This window comes from Diabrotica undecimpunctata, chromosome 4 (assembly GCF_040954645.1).
Source record: "Diabrotica undecimpunctata isolate CICGRU chromosome 4, icDiaUnde3, whole genome shotgun sequence".
NCBI lineage: Eukaryota > Metazoa > Arthropoda > Insecta > Coleoptera > Chrysomelidae > Diabrotica > Diabrotica undecimpunctata.
In genome coordinates, this window is record NC_092806.1 from 149,139,201 (window position 1) to 149,165,762 (window position 26,562).

Genomic DNA, 26,562 nt, shown 5'->3' on the forward strand with positions numbered 1-26,562 from the left:
TAATAGACTGTCCTAAATATGTAAATCAAAGACAGTCTTACAATTTGCCAAATAACCTAAAAGCACTCCTCAACAAAAGTTTAGTTCCGAACAATTTATTAGGTTACTTAAAATGTATAAACGAGGATATCGAGAACTTATAAAATCTGATTCAAAATCCTTATTAAAGCGCTATTTAACGACAGATGTATAAATATGTTACACAAAATTTAACTTAATTAATTGTTACAAATGTTCAATTGTTCACAAATTGTAATTAATTGTTACAATTATTGATTGTTACAAATGTTAAATTTAATATTACAAATGTTACAGGAATGTCGCTAATAACCTTTGGGTAGATGCGACTTTGTTTCTTTAAATAAAAAAAAAGTTTGTTTAATGAGGATAATGAACTCAATGACTAGTTATTAGGCTATTAACAATGATTTATTATTTTTTATTTATGAATTATTTTCATTGACGAATTTTATTGCCTAAAGAATGGCAAATAGTTCAGCAGAGAATATAGTGAATTGCTTAGAGAGTTGAAATGACCGTTCCTCGCTGGTTGTTACAAATGCAGCAACCACTCCATTTTCCGATTTTGACGTATCATGATAAATGTGCACGGACTTGTGATGACTATTTAACTTCTCTAAGGCTCTAGTTTTAAAGATGTATGATAAAGTATCAGATTTTTTAAATTATGTAAGACTGATACCGCACTTTGGGAGAGATATTGTCCATGGTGGGGGATTATCAGAATGTATGTATATAGGAGGTACAGTGTTTCTGAAAACAGGAATGGTTGAAGTTGCCGCCACCCTTGTAGTATATAAAAGACTTAAATATTCGCTTCTAAGCTGAAGTGAAGGCTCCCCAGATTCACAGTACATGCTCTTAATAGAGATTGTGTAATGTGCCCCCAATGCTATCCTAATTGCGGAATTATGAACTAGATCGAGAATTTTTAGTATTGAAGTTTTTGCCGAGTTGTACGCAACGTGTACGCAAAGTAACTACAGCGACTTTTCCCACCCACCGGTTCATAGATAGTACCATTGGGACCTCTAATCAAAACAGTTTCAATGCAAGTGTATTTATAATTTTTGTTACACCAGTAACAGTAACCTTAGACACAACGTCGACCGTCAAGTTAAGCATAAAATTCTTCATAAAGTTTTTCTAAAATTCGATTATTTGTTAACGGTTTGATTCATTCAAGATTTTTCCGGTATAGATAAAGAAAAATTTCAAATATAAGTGAAACCAAAAAATATTTATCGTTTGCTGTTAGGTTAATAATTAATAATTAATTGTTGCTTGAAATTGCAACTTCTTCCTGGTTAGTCCGGATCAAGTATATAAGTAATACACTAACACCGTTTTTTGCATCTTCTGAGTTTTGTAACTCAACAAATACAAGGTGATTCGGTGTGTTTAATAAATAAATATAATACTATGAGTTTAGTTAAAAGTAAGTTAAAAGAAATGACCAGAGACAAAGATCTTTTGAGACAGACTATACACGAGATCACGATAATCACTGCACTTCCTACGGGGTTGTAAGGACTGAAGAGAGAATACTATGATTTCTTTTCAGGCTTTAGAAAAACGTACGCCGACATGCAGTTTTTGGATGATCAGGAGACGGAATATAATACTTTTATCAAACTCAGCTTCTCCCTTTGATAAATGATTAATAAAAATATTGTTAATATTTTGTGACCCTGTGACTGTGTAATGATCAGTAAATAACTTATTATTTTTACTGAAAATAGATTGAATTTCACTTTCAATCTCTCAAAGTTCTGTCTTTAACCAGGAGTTTAAAAAAATGTCACTAATCCACTGTGTTAGATTCTATGAAACATGAAATAATTGTAACCCTATGGTACTTCCCTGAAATTTGTAATTTGTTTTCAGTGGCTTTCTGCATTGAAATAAAGAGTATTTTAAATAGAACGCATAAAAAAAAATTTATTACCTATTTAACAAATATTACAATATATACATTGTTTAAACTAGAAATTATTCATACAACAACTTGATACTGCTCTTTAAGTCTATCTTTAAAAAAATTCTCCCTGAGGTTTGATGATGATTTCATGGACCTAGAAAAAAAATATTTAGTTATTTATCACACTATATCTTTAACTCTTAACGAAATAAATAATGATATAGGTAATCATCATTGATTATTATTTTTTAGTAATTTTAGTATATATATATATATATATATATATATATATATATATATATATATATATATATATATATATATATATTTACATATATATATATATATATATATATATATATACAGGGTGGTCCTTAAGTAATTGTACAAAAAGAAACAGTAATGCTACACTTTAAAATTTTACGATTTAAGCTAAATAGCTTTAATAAAATGTTGATATTAAGAAAAATACAGAGTGTTAAAGTGCAAATTTGAAAACTTACTTTTCACTATAACTTTCATGTTTGTAAACATATATGTATAAAAATTTACAACTTTGTACTTTTAAATATGAGAAATTATAATTTGATGCACACTTTGATGTAACTGATAGAGAGCGCCACATATGCTACATATGTAGCATAAATTTGCACTTAACTTTTTTTCTCTTTAAGTTACCTGTATTTGGGATTAAAAATATTAAAGTACATTATATTAACAAAAAAAAGGTATACCTGTTAATAACTTCAAAACTCAACAGTTTTCGAGATAATCGCATTTTACAAATCAGCTGCATAAGTTTGATTTTAGGCAATTACTCCAGGCAACGAAGGAAAAATAGACAAAAACATTAATACTTCTGAATTTTGGTATAAAATACCTTCAACTAAAGTTAATAGTTAACGAAATATTAAATAAAATAAATATATCAGCAGGATAATTAATAATAGGTTTTGACAAAATAACAGAATAATAGGATTTTACATCAAACATTTTACGTTTTATTTTAAATTAAAGTCATACTCAAAACATTTTTGTTTACAAACCAACTTAAGAAATAGTTAAACTAAATAACATAATGTTTTGTCAAAGTAAGTGTTCGATATGTCCACCATTTTATTTAATTCATTTGTCGATATATTCCATAAAAGATCGTCTCATATTAAATAGCATCCTTGGTTCTAAAGAAAGTGCTGCAGTATTTATTTCTTTCCATAGTTGGTTGCCAATGTTTATGGGATTCTTATAGACACGTTGTTTTAATGCGTCCCATACACCAAAATCAAGCGGATTAAATTCTGGGCTACTTGGTGGCTATAATGTATAATGGATGAATATATTCTTTTGGATACATATCCAAATCTTATGGTATATTATGTAACTACTTCTTATTTGTCGCAGAGGTTAAATAATGTATTAAACTGTGATGTATCTCGTCCATTGGTTACTTATATACACACTGAATAACCTATCGATAACATTACTTATTTATATGATTAAGTTACAGCTTACGAGTAACTATAACTATATCTCGAACAAATGGAGTATTATGATTTACTAACGAACTAATATTATGCTGAACTAAATTGCCTATATGTTTACTATATTTATAACAACATCGGTTATTAGGCCAACGATGATGTTTTTGTAAAAATCTTTTAAGAGTCTTTAGGGTTAGATAGCAAAGGTATTATGAAACAAGACACATATGTGTTATTCAATACCTTTGCTCTAGCTTTGTCCTAATAAAAATGGATAAACAATTTACGTAATAAATAATAAGTATTTTTTTCTGATTTTTTATGAATTAAATAATTAGATCAACATCTCACCACATTTCCAAGGAATGTGGCTACCCCGACCAATCCAACGTTCAGAAAAGTTGTATTTAAGTATGTTCTAACTGGCTTCTCTTTAGAATGTGGCGGTGTACCATTTTGTATAAATTACATATTTTGGGTTTTCAGCATTTTACAATAGAGAAAAAGTAATACAACACCAGTATATAAACTTAAGAAGCGATAGAAAAATGAAATTGTAAACATGATAATGGCCAACGTCTGAATACGGACACGGCACCTAAAGAAGAAGATGTATAACAAAGCATTTTGTGATATTACATTATCATCTTTGAGTTGTTTTAATAAGAATAAGCTATGAATTATGCTTATCTAGAGGTATTCAGTTCTTTACAGCACAAATATCAAACTAAGAATTATTATGCAGCTGACATATAAAATGCGATTATCTCGAAAACGGTTGAATTTAGATGTTACTAACAAGTATATATTTTCTTTGTAAATATAATATATCTTTAATATTTTTCAACACAAATAGAGCTATCTTAAAGAGTAAAAAAGTTAAGCGCAAATTTATGCCACACATGTGGCATATGTGGTGCCCTCTATCAGTTACATTAAAGTGTGTATAAAATTATACTTTATTCTACTCAAAAGCATCCAATTGTGAATAATTGTTCAAAAATATTTACAAACATAAAAGTTATAGCAACAAATAAAATTTTAAATTTGCACTTTAACACCCTGTATCTTTCTTAATATCAACATTTTATTAAAGCAAGTTGATTTAAATCGTAATATTTTAAAGTGCAGAATCTACGGTTTTTATTTATACAATTACTTAAGGACCACCCTGTATACATTGATATCAATAAAACCTCTCTTCCTCTTGACATAAAACAATCTCTAATTCCTCGTGAAAAGTCTTCCAGAACACCTCAAATATATTAGCTAACCAAAATTCACAAACCCAATATTCCTATACGTCTCATTGTCAGTGCATATAATTGCCTTGCACAACCATTGGCCAAGTACTTGGCCATATATCTCACAACCTCTCGTCGAAAATAATTCATGCTTCGGCAAAAATTCTTTTCATTCTATCGAACTTTTTAAACCATACCCCATCCCACCGTTAAACATTCTACTAAGTTTCGATATCCTTTCACTCTTCACAAACATTCCTATAGACGAAATTCTAAATATTCTGAAAACTAAATACAGCATCCAGCAAGGCCACTTATCTTTCGCTAAACATTTTATGTCCAACACTTTTTTCATCTTCCAAAATTAATTCTACAGACAAACAAATGGTGCCCCAATGGGCTCTCCACCAGAAATTGCCAATATTTTTATGGAAGACTTCGAGACCCTAGCACTATTCACATCAATGCTCAAACCCACATGTTGGCTACGATATATTGACGATACATTCATAATTTGGCCCCACGGTAGGAATGCTTTGGTGTCTTTTCAATCCCACCTGGCAGGTATAGCATAAGTACACCCACTGTAGCGGGTAGGAACTCCTCTGGATAGTCCTATCAGGGAAAATGAATCAATCCCTGCCCTCCGCAGATTTCAGGGGTTTCCTGACCCGGGAAACTAGTACCTCCTTAGGGTCCCTTATCCAGGGTCACGGATGAAGTCCACAACGGCAGACACGGCGGAGAAGAATACCTTCGGTACGGCGTGGATGGCGGAAGTGGCAATTCCCTGATTTTAGGGATTTTATAGAATCACTCGCCAACCCGCTCGGCAAGCGTGGCGTTTTAAATATGCAAAAACCTCCCAAGTTGAAGATGTAGAGTATCAATACGAAATTACCCCAGGTGAGTAGAGTTAAACACTCAGAATCTCACACTGAACAATTAGTCAGCCTCATGGATTCTGGGGGAGGCAAATATTCGACTGAATCAAATAAGAAAAACTACCCATCATTGCTTCGTATAGCCACTTACAATGTAAGAACTATGAGGACCCAAGAACACCTTGACGAACTAGAACAAGAGCTCTCAAATATCAAATGGGATATAATTGGACTATGTGAAACTCGCTTACCAGGAGAAGTATGTACCATCTTAAAATCTGGTCACCACCTATACCAGAAAAACTCCGTAGAAAATCATCACATAGGCGGTGTAGCGTTCCCGATAAACAAACGAGCTCCCTATAAAGTAACGAAGTTCTGTGCAGTATCAAACAGAGTCATATATCTTGTCATCGCTTTGAACAGCAGATACAGCTTACAGATAATACATGGATATGCACCGACAGGAAACTCAACAGACGAGGAAGCTGAATCATTTTACGAGGATCTGACAACAGCAAGGAACCAAGAAAAATCACACTTCGTAATAATCACAGGAGATTTTAATGCAAAAATTGGAACAAAAGAAGAGGGCGACACACAATATATCGGTCGCTTCGGGCTGGACAACAGGAACGAAAGGGGTGAGATGTTGTACAACTACTTAAACAACGAAAGTTTATTTTGTCTCAACACTTTCTTTAAAAAAATCTAAACAACGTAAATGGACATGGATCAGCCCAGACAAGAAAACTAAGAACGAAATAGACTATATACCCTCCAATAACAAAAACATATGCACCGACGTGACAGTACTAAACAAATTCTATACCAGAAGTGACCATAGATTGGTTAGAGCGAATATTAAAATACAGACGAGAGTAGAACGAAACAAACTTATTAAACGAGAACGATACCCAACCACCGATGTCCTATTTCAAAAACAAACGGAATACCAAAAAGAGCTAAGCACAAGACTAAAATCAGTAGAGACACTGAGACAAATGGATATAAACGGACTAGCCAATAAAATAAAAGTAACTGTAACAACATCGGTTAAGAAAATATGCTCAAACACGAAAACAGCCAAAACATCTAAACTTCAACCTAATACAATTAAATTACTAAAAGAAAGACGAAACAGAACAGATCGAACTTCGGACAGCTTCAAAAGTTTAAACAAAAACGTGAAGAAAGAAATTAGGAACGATCATAGAAACTATACTAACAATCTAATAAAAAATATAATACAAGATAACTGCAATATGAAAGTACTCAAAGCAAAAAACTCAAACGGCACAAGAAAAATCATAGAAATAAAAAATGAGAAAAACGTCACCGTCCGAGACAGAAAGGAAATAAGCGAGGCCATTGAAAAATTCTACACTAAATTATACTCGGCAAATACACAACCACAACAACGACGTACTGAACGAACAATAATTAACACCGGCTCAGAAGAAATACCGGACATAACCGACTATGAAATAAGAATGGCCCTAAATCAACTAAAAACGAATAAATGTCCGGGAGAGCAATATCCTTGCTCTCACATCTGTATAAATTACTAACTAAAATCATAACCAACCGCCTAACACATAAGCTCGATTTCTATCAACCTATCGAGCAGGCTGGATTCAGAAAACATTTTAGTACCATAGACCACTTGCACACCGTAAGAACACTGATAGAAAAATGCACCGAGTATAATGTTCCAATTCATATGGCGTTCGTTGATTTCCATAAAGCATTCGATTCCATCGAATTATGGGCAGTGCTTGAATCTCTAGAAAATGCACGTATAGATTCAAGATACACTAACATAATTAAAAACATATATGAAAATGCCACCATGCAGATAAAGCTGGACGAAAGCACAAAAACTAATCCCATAAGACTACAACGGGGAGTAAGACAAGGAGACACCATCTCTCCCAAACTATTTACCCTTGCTCTAGAAGACATTTTTAAGAAACTAGAATGGAACAATAAGGGTATCAACGTCGACGGATCATACTTAAACCACTTGCGATTCGCAGATGACATAGTTCTAATAGCCGATAATATCCAAGAACTAAATGATATGTTACAACAATTAAATACAGTTTCAGGAGCGGTAGGCTTAAAAATGAACTACAGCAAAACAAAAATAGTGAGCCGAGACCAGACAAATATAACACTACAAAATCATACCATAGAAAATGTTGAACATTATGTATATCTAGGTCATGTTATCAAACTAGAAAAACCAAATCAAGATGCTGAAATTAAAAGAAGAGCACAACTGGCATGGGGCGCTTTCGGCAAATTAGCATATATCTTGAAAAACACCTCCATTCCTGTAAACTTAAAGAAAAAGGTGTATAACACATGCATACTACCAGTTTGTACTTACGGCTTGGAGACAGTAGCCCTTACCAAAAAATCTGCTAAAAAATTAGAAACAACGCAAAGAGCAATCGAACGAATTATGCTTGGAATATCACTAAGAGACAAGATTAGAAACACCGAGATAAGACGTAGAACGAAGATTAGGGTATTGTGGAAGAAATTGCAAAAATGAAATGGCGCTGGGCAGGTCACGTAGCCCGATATAATGACAACAGGTGGACACGGAGAATTCTAGAATGGAGACCAAGGACGACAACAAGAAGCACGGGAAGACCTCAAAAAAGATGGGTAGATGACATAAGAACAGTGGCAGGCAAACAGTGGATTAGATTGGCGCAAGATAGAGAAAGATGGAAGCAATTGGGAGAGACCTGCATTCAGGAGTGGATGGAAAATGGTTGACAAAGAAGAAGAAGACACCCACTGAGCTCTCTAGTTTAAAACAAGCCTTCATCCAAAACAGTTACCGCGAAAATCACATTAATAGGAGCATCCACAGACACCAATCTCCCACTCAACCCAGACCCTCATCATACGATAGCTTTTCTCCTTTACATCAAAAGTGTCACTGACAAAATCGGCACAATTCTTAAATCAACAGGAATAATACAATATTTTCCCTCCAACAAAAACTTTCATCTCTTGTCCGATCAATCTAACACAACATAATAAAAGAGGTGGCGGCATCCAGTTACATTCGACTTGGAGACCTCTGATAAAAAAAATACCATCCGCTTCATCCTCCAATCAAAATCTTGCTGTCAGACATGTTTGCTTCAATCTCCGCGCCAATCCTCATGCCAACCCTCACGCCAACCTCCATCCAAACCACGTCACTATCGACGGTATGAATAAACCGTCAGATGTTCCCAGTAGCAGTAATGCACTGATTAGTGATCAGTGTAGTAGTGTCTAAGGGCTAGGAGGACCTGAAGAAAATATCAGATAGGATGTCGAAAGGTTGTCGCAGTTATCATTGATGCAATTCAACCCAGAAGAATGTTGAGATTAATATTAATTTTTGTAATAGTAATAATCTTAGTCTTACTAAGCCAACTGAGGCTGGCAATAAAACAAGACAAGGGCATTCCTTTAAAACACAGTGAAAAACAGAGTGTTATATCTAGATCAAAAATAAGAAGATAAACTATTATTTTTCGATGCTATGTATATTTGTAACTGTTTACTTCATAATAAAGCTACATTTATAACTTCACTCTTTCTTTGTTGTCATCATATTTATCCTAAAAAGCAAGTGAACATTTCAAACTCTTTTTCAGAAAACTTCTTGCTATTCAAATCAAAATATTAGCACATTACTTTACTTTTTGAACAAAATAAATAAAAGTTCATAGAAAAAATTAAGTGATCTTTGTGTATAGATTGGTATATTTTTTAAATAATGATTGTTACCTGTACATGTTGTGGTGTGGAAAGGACGTATAAAATTGCATCAGCTATATCTTCAGATTTTAACATTGCGTCTTTAATAACGGCGAAATGTTCTGATGCTTTAAACGAGGCTATTATTTCTGTGTCAACTACACCAGGACTTATACTCTAAAACATAATAAATGGTATTTAAAAATATTAATATGTAATAAAAACTAAATAGGTTTTGGTTTCTAAGATATTAGTGTTATCAGTCACATTTTGGGGTAGAAACAAAAAAGATATTTTGCTACTCCAGCCTTTATTGAAGATGTTTTGTATATGAATTCATATTCATCATCAGTTGATCTAAAACCATAACTATCTTACAATTATTCTTCTGAACTAAATATTGTGTATATATATATATATAGAAAAGAAATTTAATCTTTGCAGATCAGTTAAATAGTAAACTCCTAAATATTGGGGAAATCTGCAAGAAAGAAGAACAATTGATACTCATTAGAGTCTTTCTTGCAGATTTCCCCAATATTTAAGAGTTGACTATATATATATATATATATATATATATATATATATATATATATATTATATATATATATATATATATATATATATATATATATATATATATATACAGTGGTGTTTTGAGATACGAGCTGCGGAGCGAGCGGTATTTTGCTTTAAGATGAGAGCACGATTTGAGATAAGAGGAATCGGTTTTTATTCAAATTTATACCTCTTATTTGACTATCTTTAATTTGCTTTGTAAATAAAATTTAGTTTTACTGATAAAAGATCTTTACGGCCTCGACATAAAGGTCATTTTACGGGTCTGTACGTGACTATTACTTGTTTCCTTCATTTTCGAAGTATTGTTGATAAGTTAGGTTCGCGTTTTGTGCTTTTTGTACATTACATTTATTTTTACAATTATGGGTTCATACACGAAGAAGATGTTTATTGAACTAAAACGTGAAATCATTGAAAAACATGAGTAAGGTGTACAAAAAACTGACTTGGCGAAGATGTACGGGCGTACCACATCAATGATATGTACTGTACTATGTGAGAGGGCACTAGCAATTTACGAAGATTTGCTTAAGCAGATCCCACACACTTCCACAAATGATGCATCTAAAGACTCGTTTAAAGCCAGTCGGGGCTGGTTTGACAACTTTAGAAATAGGACCGACATTCACTCCGCCGTCAGATATGGTGACTCATCAAGTTCGGATATAAAAATTTACATCAAAACGTTTCCAGAACTGATAGAAGCCAAAGGATACATCCCCCAGCAAGTCTTCAACTGTGACGAAACAGGAAAAAGATCGAGATATGTAAAAAGATGACGAATAGGACTTACATAACGGCAAAGGAAAAGACGATGCCAGGTCACAAATCTATGTAAGATAGATTATATCTACTACTTTGCGCCAATACGAGTGGCGACTGTAAAATCAAACCTCATCTAGTGTACCATTCAGAAAATCCCAGAGCCTTTACGTCACATAAAATATTAAAAGAAAAACTGACAATTATGTGGAGGGCAAATCAGAAAAACAACCTACCCATGCATTTTTCCTTCTTGTCCTCGATAATGTCCCTTCTCACCCACCAAATCTCGAAGATGATTTACTCCAAGAGTTTAAGTTTATAAAGATACTCTACCTACCAGCAGACACCACTCCTATAATGCAGCCCATGGATCAGCAAATGATTTCTAATTTTAAGAAGTTGTATACCAAGCACATTTTTCTTCGCTGCTTTGAGGTGACAAAAAATACAAACCTTACCCTTTGAGAGTTCTGTAAGGGCCACTTTAACATACTAATATGCCTAAGAATTATTGAGCAGGCCTGGCTAGGCCTGTCCTGTCACAACAAGGACCTTAACCTCTGCATGAAAGAAGCTGTGGCCTGAGGCTGTAGATGAAAGGGGCTGCGAAGGACTGGAACCCGAAGAGTCAATGGTAGATGAGATTGTTTTTCTTGGAAAATCCATGGGTCTGGAGGTAGATGAAAGAGATATAAACGAACTTGTCGAGGAGCAGTATCAAGAGCCGAAAACCGAGGAGTTAGACGAACTACATTCGCAGCAGCAAACGGTGGTTTAACGAAAAATTAGTTTTGAAGAGAAGCCAGAAGACGTTGTCTCTACAAGAGATATAAGGGAGATCCTGGGAATGTGGGAGAAAGTTGCAGAGTTTGTGCATAAAAATCACCCCGAAAAAGTTACAACTGGTCGTGCATCGGTGTTGTTCAACGAAACTTACCTTTTTTACTATATTCTGAAAGAGAGAAAGAAAGAAACCTTCTTGGACAGTTTTTTTAAACAATCTGCAGATGAGAATGAGTAAAATGTGACGAAAAAAGCGAAGACCACCGACGAAAATTAAGCGCTTCCGTAAGCACTTCACACTTCACTTTTCTTATGTTTTTACAGAACATGTATTTATTTTTTGTTACTTATAAGTAAATGTTTCTTCTTTTAAATACATTTTTGTTATTGAAAAACACTTAAGAAAAACAACTAACGTATTTTTTGGGGACTGGAACGGATTAATGACATTTCAAATAATTTCAATGGGGAAAATTGCTTTGATATACGAGCAATTTGACATACGAGCAAGATTACGGAACGAATTACAGTCGTATGACGAGGTACCACTGTATATTAAAAGCTCACGAGCAGCTGTGAGTGACAAAAAATCTTAGCTCCAAAATAGAACTGGGTGAGAAAAACTAGAAATATTCTGATCGAATAATCTTAAAAGAAACTTTCTCTGCGGCCATAATTAGACTATATTTAGAGCGTTCGGTCTAGAAAAATAATACACATATTTATAAAATAAAAAATTACTACTAAACGTCATCGGAGTATATTGTTACGATCCGTATCCGTAGATTGATTGGTCAAAATGTTTAGTTACACTTATATGTAGCCATTTCGTAAGTAGATAAAAGCTATTGATCAAGACAACCTTCCCCTCGCACGTGAACAAGCTACCAACAAAAGTGCTTAACGATAAGGCAGGCTTATATACGGTCGCCCAAACGTAAAAGACATATAGTTAATGCTAAAGCTGCCAGTGAAATTCCCCGATTTGATAAAAAAAATTAAATCTAATTACAATTAGTTAGTACTTTTTTTTTACCACTGCGCTTTTTACAACTTGCAAAACATACAGGTTAATGAATTGGTCGGCAAGGGAATCTATAATATGCATTTCACATGTCGTTCATCACGGTAAACATTCTTAGTGAATTTAGTTTGTAGTACTCAAAACCGTGTAAAAAACTAAAACAGAAATACGGTCTTAGATTTAATTTTAATGCAGGGCATCTGTCATCCGCATTATACGTATTTAAATCTCATTAGGTATCATCAAAGCGACATATGCAGAGGCTCTTAAATCTAAGACCGTCTTTCTGTTTAAAATCTAATTACTTTATTGAAATTGTTTACTTACGGTGACTCTTATTTTGGATTTGAGTGCATTTAGTTCATGTCTTAACGTTTCTGTCAAGGCAGTTACTCCAAATTTGGTTGCTGGATATACATCTACGCCAGGAATATTAAATACCTGATGACCAGCGACGCTATTAATATGAATAATATAACCATCGATATTATTCTTTTTCATAATATCAATTGCCTCTCTTGTTGCTATACACAATGCTAAAAGGTTAACATTGATAGTGGTTTTCCATGCTTCTGTATCGCCACCTATTAGACCTGTTTGATTGTGGCAACCAGCATTATTTACTAGGATAGCTACAGGACCAACATTTGCTGAAGTCCATTTGAAGATTTCTTTTATGTCTTCTTCTTTGGAAAGGTCTGCTTTTACTGCGTAAAACTTGCCCTTTTTACCTTGAAGTTTTTGTGCTAAAGCGTCCAATCTATCTTTTCTTCTAGCAGCGCCCACTACCTGTAAATATTTTACTGAAATTATTTATTTAGTTTAAGGATAATAAACATACAAGCAACAATTTTTGTAGAACCCCACCTCCGAGTGACATATGTGTTCCAATGGAACAGTGAGACCCACGTGTCTGAAGATCAAAGGGGTCACACTCCGTAATGAGAAGGCTTTGTACTGAAAGTTACTTTGGATGCCCTGGGTAATGGGACTCTGTTTTACTTTATGTGGTTAGGTCACATGATTTTAGGGATAGCTAAAAGAACTTTTCTTCCGAGCCTTCGAAAAGCCTAACTGCTGAATGACAACAATTATGGTTTGACAATATGAAGTTAAAGTTGAATTAGAAAGAAGAAAAATCTATGCGCAACATGTGATATTAATAAAAGAGCTTTAACTGAACAAAGTGACAAAGTTTACACTTATCTATACTCATCATGTTGCTTCTAAAACTGTGAGGTGTAGTTACCCAGTAGTAGAAAATGTAACATGTTAATTTCCCCAAAAAAAGACAAAATGCATAGTTACAACAGCAAATTTACTAAGATGTAAATTGAAGTTGGAAGGTCAGATAATAGAACAAGTGATGGTGTTTAAATATCTAGGCATCACATTATCTAGCTACGGAAAACTCGAATCTAAAGTAGAAGATCAAGTGAATTGAGCAAACAGAGCCGCAGGCTACCTGAATGAAACAATATCGAGAAATAAAAAAATGGGGAAAGAAATGGAAGGCAGAATTTACAAAACAGTCATCAGACCAATAATGACATACGCGTCAGAAACAAGACCTGACACAAAGAGGACAAAAAGGATGTTAGAAACAGCAGAAATGCAAACACTTAGAAAAATTGATGGTAAGACACTATGGGACAGAGCTAGAAGTACAGATATACAACGTAGATGCAAGATGAAGAACATCAAGAACTGGGTAAGAAATAGAAGAGTAGAATGGAATAATCATATAAGCCGAATGACAACAAATAGAGTATTAAAGACGGCAAGGGACGGTTCGCCAATATGAAGACGATCAGTAGGAAGACTAAGCAACCGATGGAACGACAACTTACTGGAGGCAGATTGAAAAATAGACAGAGTCACGTCTATATAAAAAGAAGAAGCAATCAAAATGCGAAAATAGTTTACGTAATGACGTTCTTTCCGAAATTACTTACGGCTTTAATCATGTAACATAAAGTTCTTCAGCTAGAAAGTCAACAGAAGATAAGAATGAGCTTATTACCATAACAGAAATACCTCCCGTTTATTATAATTCTCTCCCCATATCGAAAGACAAATATAAAGTTTTAAACAGCCTTTATAAGTCAAATGTCATACCTGAAATGGCACCGATATGATAAACAATTAAAATAATATTGACCCTAAAAATATTCATCAATCAGATTCCGAATAAAAATTTGAGATAATTATTTTATTTTGGTCATAGTGAATATTTTGTTCGAAGTGATAGAATATTATTGTAATGTAAAGTTTATAATTTCCAATTCAAATTGTGAAAATTACAAATTGATATTTGATTTAAATTTACCATAAAATTTAATTTTCCCTTATTTACATTGCCAATAACCGTTGATTGAATATATTCAATCAACGCCATAACTTACAACCCTTACAAAATATACAACCTTTTAATGAGATAACGGAAAAAATAATTAACACATAGAGTGTAAAACATTTTTTATATACAAGGTGGTCCTTAAGTAATTGTACAAACAGAAACCGTAGATTCTGCACTTTAAAATATTATAATTTAAGCCAACTTGTTTTAATAAAATGTTGATATTAAGAAAGATACAGGATGTTAAAGTGAAAGTTTAAAATTTTCTTTTTCGCTATAACTTTTACGTTTGTAAATATTTTTGGACAAAAATTTACAGTTAGATGCTTTTAAGTAGGATAAATTTTAATTTTATACATAATTTAACGTAACTAATAGAGGACGCCACATATGCCACATGTGTGGCACAAATTTGCGCTTAACTTTTTTGCTATTTAAGTTAACTTTATCTGTGTTAAGAAATATTAAAGATACATTATTTTTACAAAGGAAAGGTACACTTGTTAGTAACCTGAAAATTTAAACGTTTTCGAGATAATCGCATTTTATAAGTCAGCTGAATAATAATTCTTAGTTTGATATTTATGCGGTAAAGCACTGAATACCTGTAAATAAGCATAATTTATAGTTTGTTCTTGTTAAAACAACTCAAGGATGATAATGTAACATCACAAAATGCTTTGTGATGTTACATCATGATTTGCTAAATGTCCTATTGGAGAAAAGATTCTTCATATTCTTCTTTACGTGCCGTGTCCGTATTCAGACGTTGGCCGTCATCATGTTTACAATTTCCCTTTCCTATCGCTTCTTAAGTTTCTGTAATGGCGTTCTATTACTTTTTCTCTATTGTAAAATTATGAAAACTTAAAATATGTGGTTTATGCAAGATGGTGCAAAACCACATACTAGAGAGAAGGCAGTTAGAACATAGTTATATACAACTTTTCTGAACGTTGGATTGGTCGTGGTAGTGATATTCCTTGGCAATGTGGTGAGATATTGATATAATTATTTAATTCATAAAAAATTCGTAAAAAATACTTATTATTCATTGTTAAATTGATTACCCATTTTTATTAGGACAAATAGAAACTAGAGCACAGGTATTGAATAACACATATGGTCTTGTTTCATAATACTTTTACTACAAATCTAACCTTAAAGACTCAGCATTTTTACAAAAACATCATCGTTGGCCTAATAACCGATATTGTTATAAATATAGTAAACACACAGGCAATTTAGTTCAGCATAATATTAGTTCGTTAGTAAATCATATTAGTCCATTTGTTCGAGATGTAATTATAGTTACTCGTAAGCTTTAACGTAATCATATAAATAAGTAATGTCATCGATAGGTTATTCCGTATGTATATAAGTAACCAATGAATGGGATACATCAAAGTTTAGTACATTATTTAACCTCTGCGACAAATAAGATGTAGTTCCATAATATACCATAAGATTTGGATATGTATCCAAAAGAATATATTCATCCATTATACATTATAGCCACGACGTAGACCAGAATTTAATCCGCTTGATTTTGGTGTATGGGGCGCGTTAAAACAACGTGTCTATAAGAATCCCATAAACATTCGAAACCAACTATGGGAAGAAATAAATACTGCAGCACTTTCTTTAGAACCAAGGATGCTATTTAATATGAGACGATCTTTTATGGAATATATTGACAAATGAATTAAAGAAAATGGTGGACATGAGATAACGAATACTATAACATTTAGAAATTTGTCTGAACCAAGTATATCAACATTGCAAACAAGGTTGAATCAGGAGGATTTTAAGGTTGTTTATGAAAATCTCGACAATATTGACTAACAACTGGATTTCTAACGAAATCTTAAAGATGGGAGTTGATTTAAAAAACCTTTTCTGGTTGACAAAAAATTCGACAGACCCTGATGTAATTAAAATATAAAGAAGACAAAAAGAAGTATACTGATAAAATTCAAGAAGCAAAAAAGCATTGTTTCCAGAATACCCTTCACAACAAAAATAACCATCAAAAGCAAAAATTTATTTGGAAAACAGTTAAAATAAAAACATAGAAAAAATCGAACACTCAGGAAGTTTCATAAACGATAAAAAAGAGATGGCAAATGCTTTCGGCGTATTCTTTTCATCATTTTTAAAAAATGCATTAAATGCCAAATATGGAAATTCACAATTTAAAAACTATACGACCTTAAATGTTGACCAAACATTCTTCTTCTATCCTATTGACTATAGCGATGTTGCCGAAGCTGTTTCATCCTTAAAAAATGTAAATTCAGTGGGTATTGATTGCATTTCCACAAAGCTAGTTAAACATATGAGCGTGTACATTATTCAACCGTTAATTGATTTAATAAATAAATCTGTAGAGATGGGTATTTTTCCCACTGATTTGGAAATTGGTATCGTTTCCCCAATATTTAAAAAAGGAAACAAAACTATGTTAGAAAATTATAGACCAATTACCGTACCAACTGTCTCTTGTAAGGTTATTGAAAAATGCATTCATAAAAGGATGTTGTCATTTTTTAGTAAATATAAGTAACATAATAAGTTCATATCAAAATGGGTTTCTTCCAGGTAAATCAACAGAGAGTGCATCAACAACATTTTTTAAATTCATTTATAGTTCATTAGATCAAAAGAAATTTGTTGGAGCCCTCTTTTTTGATTTAACTAAAGCTTTTGACTCTATAAATTTAAATGTAGCAATTTGTAAACTAAACGAACTTTGGTTTCGAAGTAATTTTTTAAAATGGTTACAATCCTATCTAGAATATCGACAGATGTATGTCAAAATCGGTCATTATCAATCAGATTTGTATGACGTTGATCTTGGCGTTCCACAAGGATCAATACTGGGTCCTTTGTTATTTCTTTGTTATATCAATGACATGCCTGAATATAAGAGGACGGAAAATATTTTTTTGTATGCTGATGACACGACCTTGGTGGCATCTGCAGAAAATGCTGAGGAATTGAGGTTAAAACTCAATACCTTAGCCCATGAGTTTACGTCTTGGTGCGAAAAAAACTCCTTAATAGTAAATTCGAGTAAAACAGTATGTATGCAATTTTATATAAAAACTCCAATAAAGGAAAATTTCTCTGTCAAAGTCGACAATGATTTTATCACTTTATCTGACACTACAAAGTTTTTAGGACTACATCTAAACAGTAATATGAGCTGCATTCGACTTCGAGCGTTCAACGAAGCAACACCTAATTACCTTAATCGCACCTAGTTTTTGTGGTTTTGTTTAAAAACATTGAAAGCTAAAAGTGTAGTAAAGTGTAAATTATTGACAATAATTATTTGTTGTTGATATTTTTGGTCATTAACTGTAAGTAATTTAATTTATTTAATTACATCGAGTTATTATCAATGATTTCGTATTGCTGCGAGGACCGTACTCGGGTTCCGTAGATCAACATGAACCAAGCTTCATCATCAAATGTTTTTTCACAACAAGAAATCCCCAAAAATGATACTACTGCACAAAAGTTATATTCAACAGTTTTAAATGAACCTACCAACATATTTCCTTCCAAAAAACAAGCAATTGTAGTAAATACAGTTCCAAATTCAAAAATCGAGGATTACCTGAATGCTGTAGCCAACTTAGTTGACCCCAAAAATATACTTGCAATATCCAGAATTGTTAATGATCGTATATGCATCTACTTCACTTCGGAAAATATTGTTCAAAAATTTTTGGAAACAGACAATGGGATAATAATAGTAAACCAACATCGTATCCAAGCTAGAAAACTAATTACTCCAAACGAAAAACTAATTATTTCTAATGTATCTCCTTCTATACCACATAACGTAATAGAAAATGAACTCAAAAAGATAGGAATCTATCAAATAACACCAATAGATTTTTTACGGATCGGAACATCAAATCCTAGTTTTAGACATATCATTAGTTTTCGACGTTTTACTTATATAGCCCCTAAAAATCTTGAAAATATCCCCGATTCAATACTAATTAACCATGATCAATCGAACTATCGAATATTTCTCTCACTAGAAAAACAAACGTGTTTTATTTGTAAACAAACTGATCATTTAGCATCTCGATGCCCAAATCATAATAATCAATCCACCGATGACAATACAACACACATTTCTCAATCACAATGTGACCAGACTGTTAGTTCACAACAAAATACAGCTCAAACTACAGTACATTCTCCCGTACTTACAAAACAAAGCTGTAATCCACAACCTACTGAAACCATCACTTCACCTACACCAAAAAACTCTACCTCTTTCGATAACTCCAAAACAATGGAAACGGTACCGGGTAAAATAAATGAAACTAAAATAGAAACTCAAACAAAAGTACAAACACCTAAAAGTAATGCTTCTGAACCTGGTAAAATAAATAAAACTATAAATGAAACTCAAACAGAAGCTCAAACACCTAAAAGAAATGCTTCTGATATAACAAATTCTCCTGAACCGGAGGGTGGAAATCCTTTTAAAGAACCCAATAAAAAACACAAAAGAACAAAAACAGACGTCCAAACCCACCATAACTTAGCTGAAGATCTTATTAACTGTACAGTTGATTTTTTCCAAAATAAGTCAAACAGTAGCTGTTTAAGCCAAGAAGAGATAATCGATTTACTTGAAAATACCCATGGAGCTGCAGATCCGCTTAGTATTGCTAAAACATACACGGAAGATATCGAAGGATTAATAGATCTCCTAAAAAAACTTCACCCAGTGCTATCACAAAGATACTTGAAAACACGATGTACAAGACTAAGGAAGAAACTTTGTAAACTACAGGATGACTATTCCTCTACAGATTGCAGTGATACACCTATTAATTAAAAATTCAAGTCCATAATTCAGTGGAATCTGAACGGGTTTTACACCCGTCTGGAAGAATTTAAATTACTAATGTCCAAATTCATACCGTCCATCATATGTCTACAAGAGACACACTTTAAACAGCAGAAATTTTATAAACTAAAAAACTACACACCATATATTAAAAATAGACTTAATGCAAACCAGGCTAGTGGAGGGACAGCTATTTATGTACATAACCAATATGATTCAGAAATAATTGATTTAAATACACAATTAGAGGCTACAGCAATAACTTTGAAAGGACCTCAAAAAATAAACATCTGCAATATATACATTCCTCCTGGTACTGATCCTTCAGCTCGCGAACTATTAGACCTTTTTAATCAAATTCCTCAACCACGAATTATTTTAGGTGACTTCAATTCACATCATGTTCTATGGGGATCAAATAAATCCGATAGTTTAGGGCGTAAAATCGAACAAATTATAACTAAACTTAATCTCAACTTACTTAATGATGGTAGTTTTACAAGATTTAATGTCTCTACAGGTGGTGGTTCAGCAATTGATTTAACTTTATGTGACCCAGTTTTACAACCTGGACTGTCTTGGCAAGTCACATCTCATCTACATGGAAGTGACCACTTCCCAATATTAATAACGAATAACAATACAGCTCCCTCTTCCGCTCCGTCTAATAAATGGCATCTAAAGAATGCCGACTGGTCTTTATATTCTTCTTTAATATCTCGATCCATATCAGAGCTAAGTCCTCCTAGTGATGACCGTGCAAATATTAATTCTATAGTTTCCAATTTTATTCAGCTTATAACAACAGCTGCAGAATTGTCCGTAGGTTTTATAAATTTTCCAAAAAAACATCCTCCAGTCCCTTGGTGGAACCAGGAATGTAAGATGGCAATCAGAGAGTCAAAAAGAACTTTTTACAAATTTAAAAAATTCCCCACACTCCAAAACCAACTCGAATTTAAGCAAAAGCGAGCCTACTGTAGATATATATTGAAGAAAAGCAGAAAAGAAGCATGGAAAACGTATGTCTCGTCCTTAAATTCATCTACTCCTATTTCCGAAGTTTGGCAAATGATTAATAAAATGAATGGAAAAAAATCCTTCAATACAATCCATTATCTAGAACATAACAATCTTACTTGCTCGACGAAAGAACAAATAACTGCTATACTTGCTGATACGTATCAAAGACACTCCAGCAATGACATTATCTCTACAAATTCCATAATACACAAACAAAATTTAGAGAACACTTATATAGATTTAGAAGATCATACTAATTCTCCTCTTAACGACGAACTCTCAATGGACGAGTTACTATATTCATTAAACTGTACAAAAGATACCAGTCCTGGACCTGATAATATTCCAGTTGCCTTTTTAAAATCATTACCCGAAGAAGGTAAACAATACCTTCTAAAAATTTACAATTTTATCTGGACAAAAAATGTGTTTCCTGATAGTTGGCACCAGTCAATTATTATTCCAGTCCTTAAGCAGGGAAGAAGAAAATCAGACCCGGAGTCTTATCGACCGATCTCGCTAACATGTTCGATATGTAAAATTCTGGAAAAAATAGTAAGCAATAGACTACTGTGGTATCTAGAAGACAAACAACTTCTTACCCCTATTCAAAGTGGTTTCAGGAAATCAAGGTCTACTTTAGATAATCTAGTTGATATAGAATCCGAAATTCACGAAGCATTTGGATGCAATCAAGAGTGTTTAGCAGTTTTCTTTGACATAACCCATGCGTATGATACAATTTGGAGAGCCGATATATTACAAAACTTATCCAGATGGTCAATCAAAGGTAACATCCTTAAGTTTATAAAAAATTTTCTAATATTTCGTGAGTTTAAAGTTCGTGTAGATAATGTTTGTTCAGAGCCAACAACGCAAATTAATGGTATCCCACAAGGATCTACACTAAGCGTAGTATTGTTCCTTATTGCGATTAATGATATCTCTAAATCCTTTAGTTCATTAGTAAAAGCACGCTTATATGCTGATGATCTCGTCATATTTTCTCGAGGGAAAAATGTTCTTACACTTACCAGATATATACAAACCGCTATCAATCAACTAGAAAATTGGTCAGAGAGATGTGGTCTACAGATATCTCCAAACAAAACAAAAGCAATTTTCTTTAGCAAGAGCCCAAAAAACATTATACTACCACCTAATCTCACCTTATACTCGTTACCTATTAATTATGTTAAATCAACTACCTTCCTAGGAATGAAACTAGATCAGAGGTTAATCTGGAAAGATCATATTTTTCATCTTCGACAAACAACTCAAAATGGTCTAAATTTATTGAAAAGCATATCTCACAAGCAATGGGGAGCTGATTTCCAAACACTCATAACTGTCTACAGAACTCTAATTCGTTCTAAACTAGATTATGGCGCAGTTGCTTATAATTCAGCCAAAGCATCAATACTTAAATTACTAGACCCAATACACAACACAGGAATAAGAATAGCACTGGGAGCTCATCATACTAGCCCAATTGAAAGTTTATATTGTGAATCAGGTGAACCTTCCCTTCAACTAAGAAGAAACTACCTCAGCCTTGTGTATGCTGCTAAATTGTCAGCCAATCCACATATACCGACATTTAAAAACACGTTTGCTGACAGATTCACATCGACATTTAACACCTCACAAAGATTAAGTCCCCCGTTTTATATTCGGATCCAAAAATTACAAAATAGTTTAAACATACATTTTCCTGAGACATACAATGTAACTAACCTTAATCATCAACCTCCTTGGAGAATACAGCTGCCTATTTGTGATACAACTCTTACTATCAATAACAAATATGACACACCACGTAGTATATTTAAAAAGAAAGTAGCAGAGAAATTAAACTGCTCTCATAACTCCCTCATTTTTACAGACGCGTCTAAATCCGACAATGGGGTAGGGGCTTCTTTTACAACTTTACACCAAGACTACTCCTTCTCACTTTCCCTACGATCAACCATATTTTCCGCAGAACTTCTTGCTATTTTGCAAGCAATAACATTTGTAAATAATAAAAATATACAAAACTCTTTGATAATAACTGACTCTTTAAGTGCTCTCAGCTCTATGAAACAGTTATACACAAACCATTCCATTCTATTGCTTATAAAGTCAGAACTAATGAGATGTCAAGAAAACGACCGATTTGTTAAATTCCTTTGGGTTCCGTCACACTGTGGTATAACTGGAAACGAAAAAGCTGATCAGTTGGCCAGGGAAGCAGCAGAAAATCCACAATCAACATTATTCACTAAATGCGTTTATAGCGACCTGAAGCAATATTTTAGAAACAAAATAAGCGAGGAATGGCAACTACACTGGAACAATTCTGAGACATCCATGAAAAACATTAAGCATGAGGTAGCTGTATACAAACTCCCATTAAAGCGACGAGACCAAGTATGCATCTCTAGATTACGTATAGGCCATACGAAGTTAACACACGATTACCTTCTAAGTAAAGAACAAATTCCCATGTGCTACAGTTGTGATTGTGTAACTACAGTGGACCATGTGCTAGTGGACTGCCCTTTGTACACCCTAGAACGACTTCAAGCTGGATTACCCACTTCATCCAAAGAGTGCTTAAACGGCTTCAATAATGACAAAACTATAAACTTTTTACAAAATGCAAGACTAGTTCACAAAATATAGTGTAACATTTATGTAATTTATTGTACCATGCTAATAACCCCTAGTGGTTGAAGCAATTTTGTAAATAAAAAAAAAAAAAAAGTAATATGAGCTGGGAGGTACATATTAATCATGTATGTTCGAAAATTAATTCTGGATACTATGCTCTTTTGAAACTCAAATACTTATTTACAACGGAACAGATACTTAATGTTTATTACGCTATTATCTATTCACATTTGTCATATAATATTGTTCTATAGGGCAGTCCAACAAATGCCTCGAAACTTTTTATAGCCCAAAAGCGCATAATTCGCTTGATTTTTAATTTACCATATAGACATACGTGTAGAGAGCATTTTAGAAAATATCAAATACTCACTGTTCCCTCAATTTTTATATACAGAAGTATTCTGTATACAAAAGCTAATATCAATAGATTGAAATCAAATTCAGATGTACACAATTATCGTACCAGAAAAAAAGATTTCTTTAGGACTCCTAAACATTACACTTCCATGTTTGAAAAAAACCCTGATTATAGCGGCGTAAGGTTTTTTAATCAGCTCCCATCCAAATTAAAAAGTGAAGCAGATGATAGATGGGCATTTAAGAATAAATTGAAGACTTATTTCATCGAGTCATGTTTTTATAGTGTCTCGGAATTTATGTCTTAGATATGTTGTATGTTGTTTCTATATTTATGTGTATGTTTATATTGTATAGGTAGTCTTTAACGTTTCTTTTTACTTTGACATGTCCTATATTATGTAAATAATCTGCAAGGATGAATAAAGTTTTATTATTATTATTTATTATTATAGAACACTTACTTTGACAAAAAAAATATGTTATTTAGTTAAACTGTTTCTTAATTTGGTTTGTAAACAAAATGCTTTGATTATGACTTTAATTTAACATAAAACGTAAAATGTTTGATGTAAAATCTTATTATTCTGTTATATTGTCAAATCCTATTATTAATTATTCTGCTGATGTATTTATTTTATTTAATATTTCGTTAACAATTAACTTTAGTTAAAGATATTTTATACCAAAATTCATAAATATTAACGTTTTTGTCTATTTTTTCTTCGTTGCCTGGAGTTATTACCTTAAATCAGAATTATGCAGCTGATTTGTAAAATGCGATTATCTCGAAAACTGCTAAGTTTTGAAGTTATTACCAAATATACTTTTTTTTTTGACAAACTAATGTATCTTTAATATTTTTTGTCCCAAATACAGGTAACTTAAAGAGCAAAAAGTTAAGTGCAAATTTATAACATATAGGTGGCATATGTGGCGCTCTCTATCAGTTACAGCAAAATGCGCATCAAATTATAATTTCTCATATTTAATAGTACCTAGTTGTAAATTTTTATACATAAATGTTTACAAAGATGAAAGTTGTAGCGAAAAATAAAATTTGAAATTTGCATTTTAACACCCTGTATCTTTCTTGATATCAACATTTTATTAAAGCAATTTGGCTTAAATCGTAATATTTTAGAGTGTAGAATCTACTGTTTTTTTTTGTGCAATTACTTAAGGACCGCCCTATATATTACAACAAAATGCTTTTTTAAAACTATATTAATTTTTAATTGTTTACATACAAATAATTGATGCAGAATAAAGTACCATTACCATTATATTGGCAATAATGTTGCGCAGTATACAAAAAGAATTACGGTGATGAATAAGAAAAAAAAGCAATATTGATTATTTTAAATTTTTAAATTTTAAAGGTACAGTAAAATTAAATCACATAAGTTCAGTTCTGTGATAAAAAAAAACAAGTGACTTTTTTAATAAAATATAAATTATTCTTACCAAAAGTCCTTTCTCAACCAAAAGTTCCGCAATTGCTGCCCCTATTCCCGAACTTGCACCTGTGACGACAGCTACTTTGCCTATCCATCTGTCCATAGAAAGAACCATCGTGGATTTTTAATCAAACGCAGTGATTGTAGTAGCTGCTTATTTATTTATATGTCGAACAATATTAAAAAAATGTATAATCATCTTTTGGATTGCGTAATACGAAAACATGATGGCCATGGCAAATTAAATACCTACCTAATCTATACAACACAAATAATCTCTAATATTAAAATAATTGCCGGCATGTAAAAATCAAAAGTAACATTTTTTGATAACTCAGATAAGATAATTTATAATGTTTTATTATAGTAGTTATCTTGTATAAAAGATCTACATCTGCTGAATATTATTTTAAAAATAAAATTTTATAAACTGCAGTAAAATAATACGATAAGCGTATGAAAATAAAACACTTATTTATGAGTGTCCCAAAAACACTTAATTTTAGATTTTTTTTAATCTTCCATTACTATTTTATGTAAATGTGGCTGAATTTCGTTGTTGCAGCATCGTCGATTTAGCTTTCGTTGATAATCCGGTCAATTTAGACATAAAAATAGTTTTGAATAAAATCCTTTATAAAAAGGTATATAAAAAACCCAGTTGGGCTATGTTGAATTGACAAAACGTTTTCGGAATAAATATTCCATCATCAGTGTCCTAAAATAGTATTTAACCACTTAATTAAAAAGAACATGAAATAATTTAAGTTTGACTAAGGTTAATGTAAAAATGTGGTTAATACTTACTAGCTAATACATGGATGTAGCCACTAAATATGTGGGTAAAAACCCTTTAAAAATTATTAAATAAAATTTGGTTTACATTATGTCTAATTTACAGTTAAGATGTTAAAGTTACCGTTGGATTGGTAACATGGCGACATATGACTCTACATTAGTTGCGAGTCCTGAGACGGTATGTCTACGAGGACTTTGTCAAAGCAACTGATTGAAATGACAATCTTGGCAGGTTATGACGGAAGTTATGACAGAGCAGTCAGTGTAACTGTATATGTCTATTTAAGACAGAAGCCAACATTGTTTAAAATTGTGAAAGTTGAAATAAAATAAAATTATAGCAGTATCAACCATCAATGTTATTGTTTTAAAATTATGTATGTGAAATGAAATTGTGGTGAGAAAATTATGTGATTATAGTTAGGCAACCAACTATACTATACAGTGTCAAGTGGTGTGATGAAAAGATTCTAATATAAGGCCCTTTATGTTTTTTGGTACAACATTTGGTACCTGGAAACTGGAAACTAGACACTGGTAGAAAGT

General features: G+C 32.6%; 1 protein-coding gene across 1 annotated transcript; it reads right to left on the reverse strand.

Moving 5' to 3' along the window:
- Positions 1-1,935: 1,935 nt before the first annotated feature.
- On the reverse strand, positions 1,936-25,460 carry LOC140440176 (farnesol dehydrogenase-like). Its single transcript, XM_072530497.1, has 4 exons — positions 25,226-25,460; positions 12,807-13,268; positions 9,356-9,502; positions 1,936-2,096 (listed from the first exon to the last, which is right to left on the reverse strand). Exons 1-4 carry the CDS (start codon positions 25,331-25,333, stop codon positions 2,055-2,057), a joined length of 759 nt encoding a protein of 252 aa, XP_072386598.1. The 5' UTR covers positions 25,334-25,460; the 3' UTR covers positions 1,936-2,054.
- Positions 25,461-26,562: the final 1,102 nt, after the last annotated feature.

Excerpts from the sequence above, each read along its gene's own strand:
- LOC140440176 (XM_072530497.1), bottom strand. The coding sequence starts at position 25,333 with ATGGTTCTTTCTATGGACAGATGGATAGGCAAAGTAGCTGTCGTCACA. Across the intron at positions 13,269-25,225 it reads TGGTTGAGAAAGGACTTTTG|GTAGTGGGCGCTGCTAGAAG; the intron begins GTAAGAATAATT and ends AAATATTTACAG. Across the intron at positions 9,503-12,806 it reads AATCCAAAATAAGAGTCACC|AGTATAAGTCCTGGTGTAGT; the intron begins GTAAGTAAACAA and ends ATTATGTTTTAG.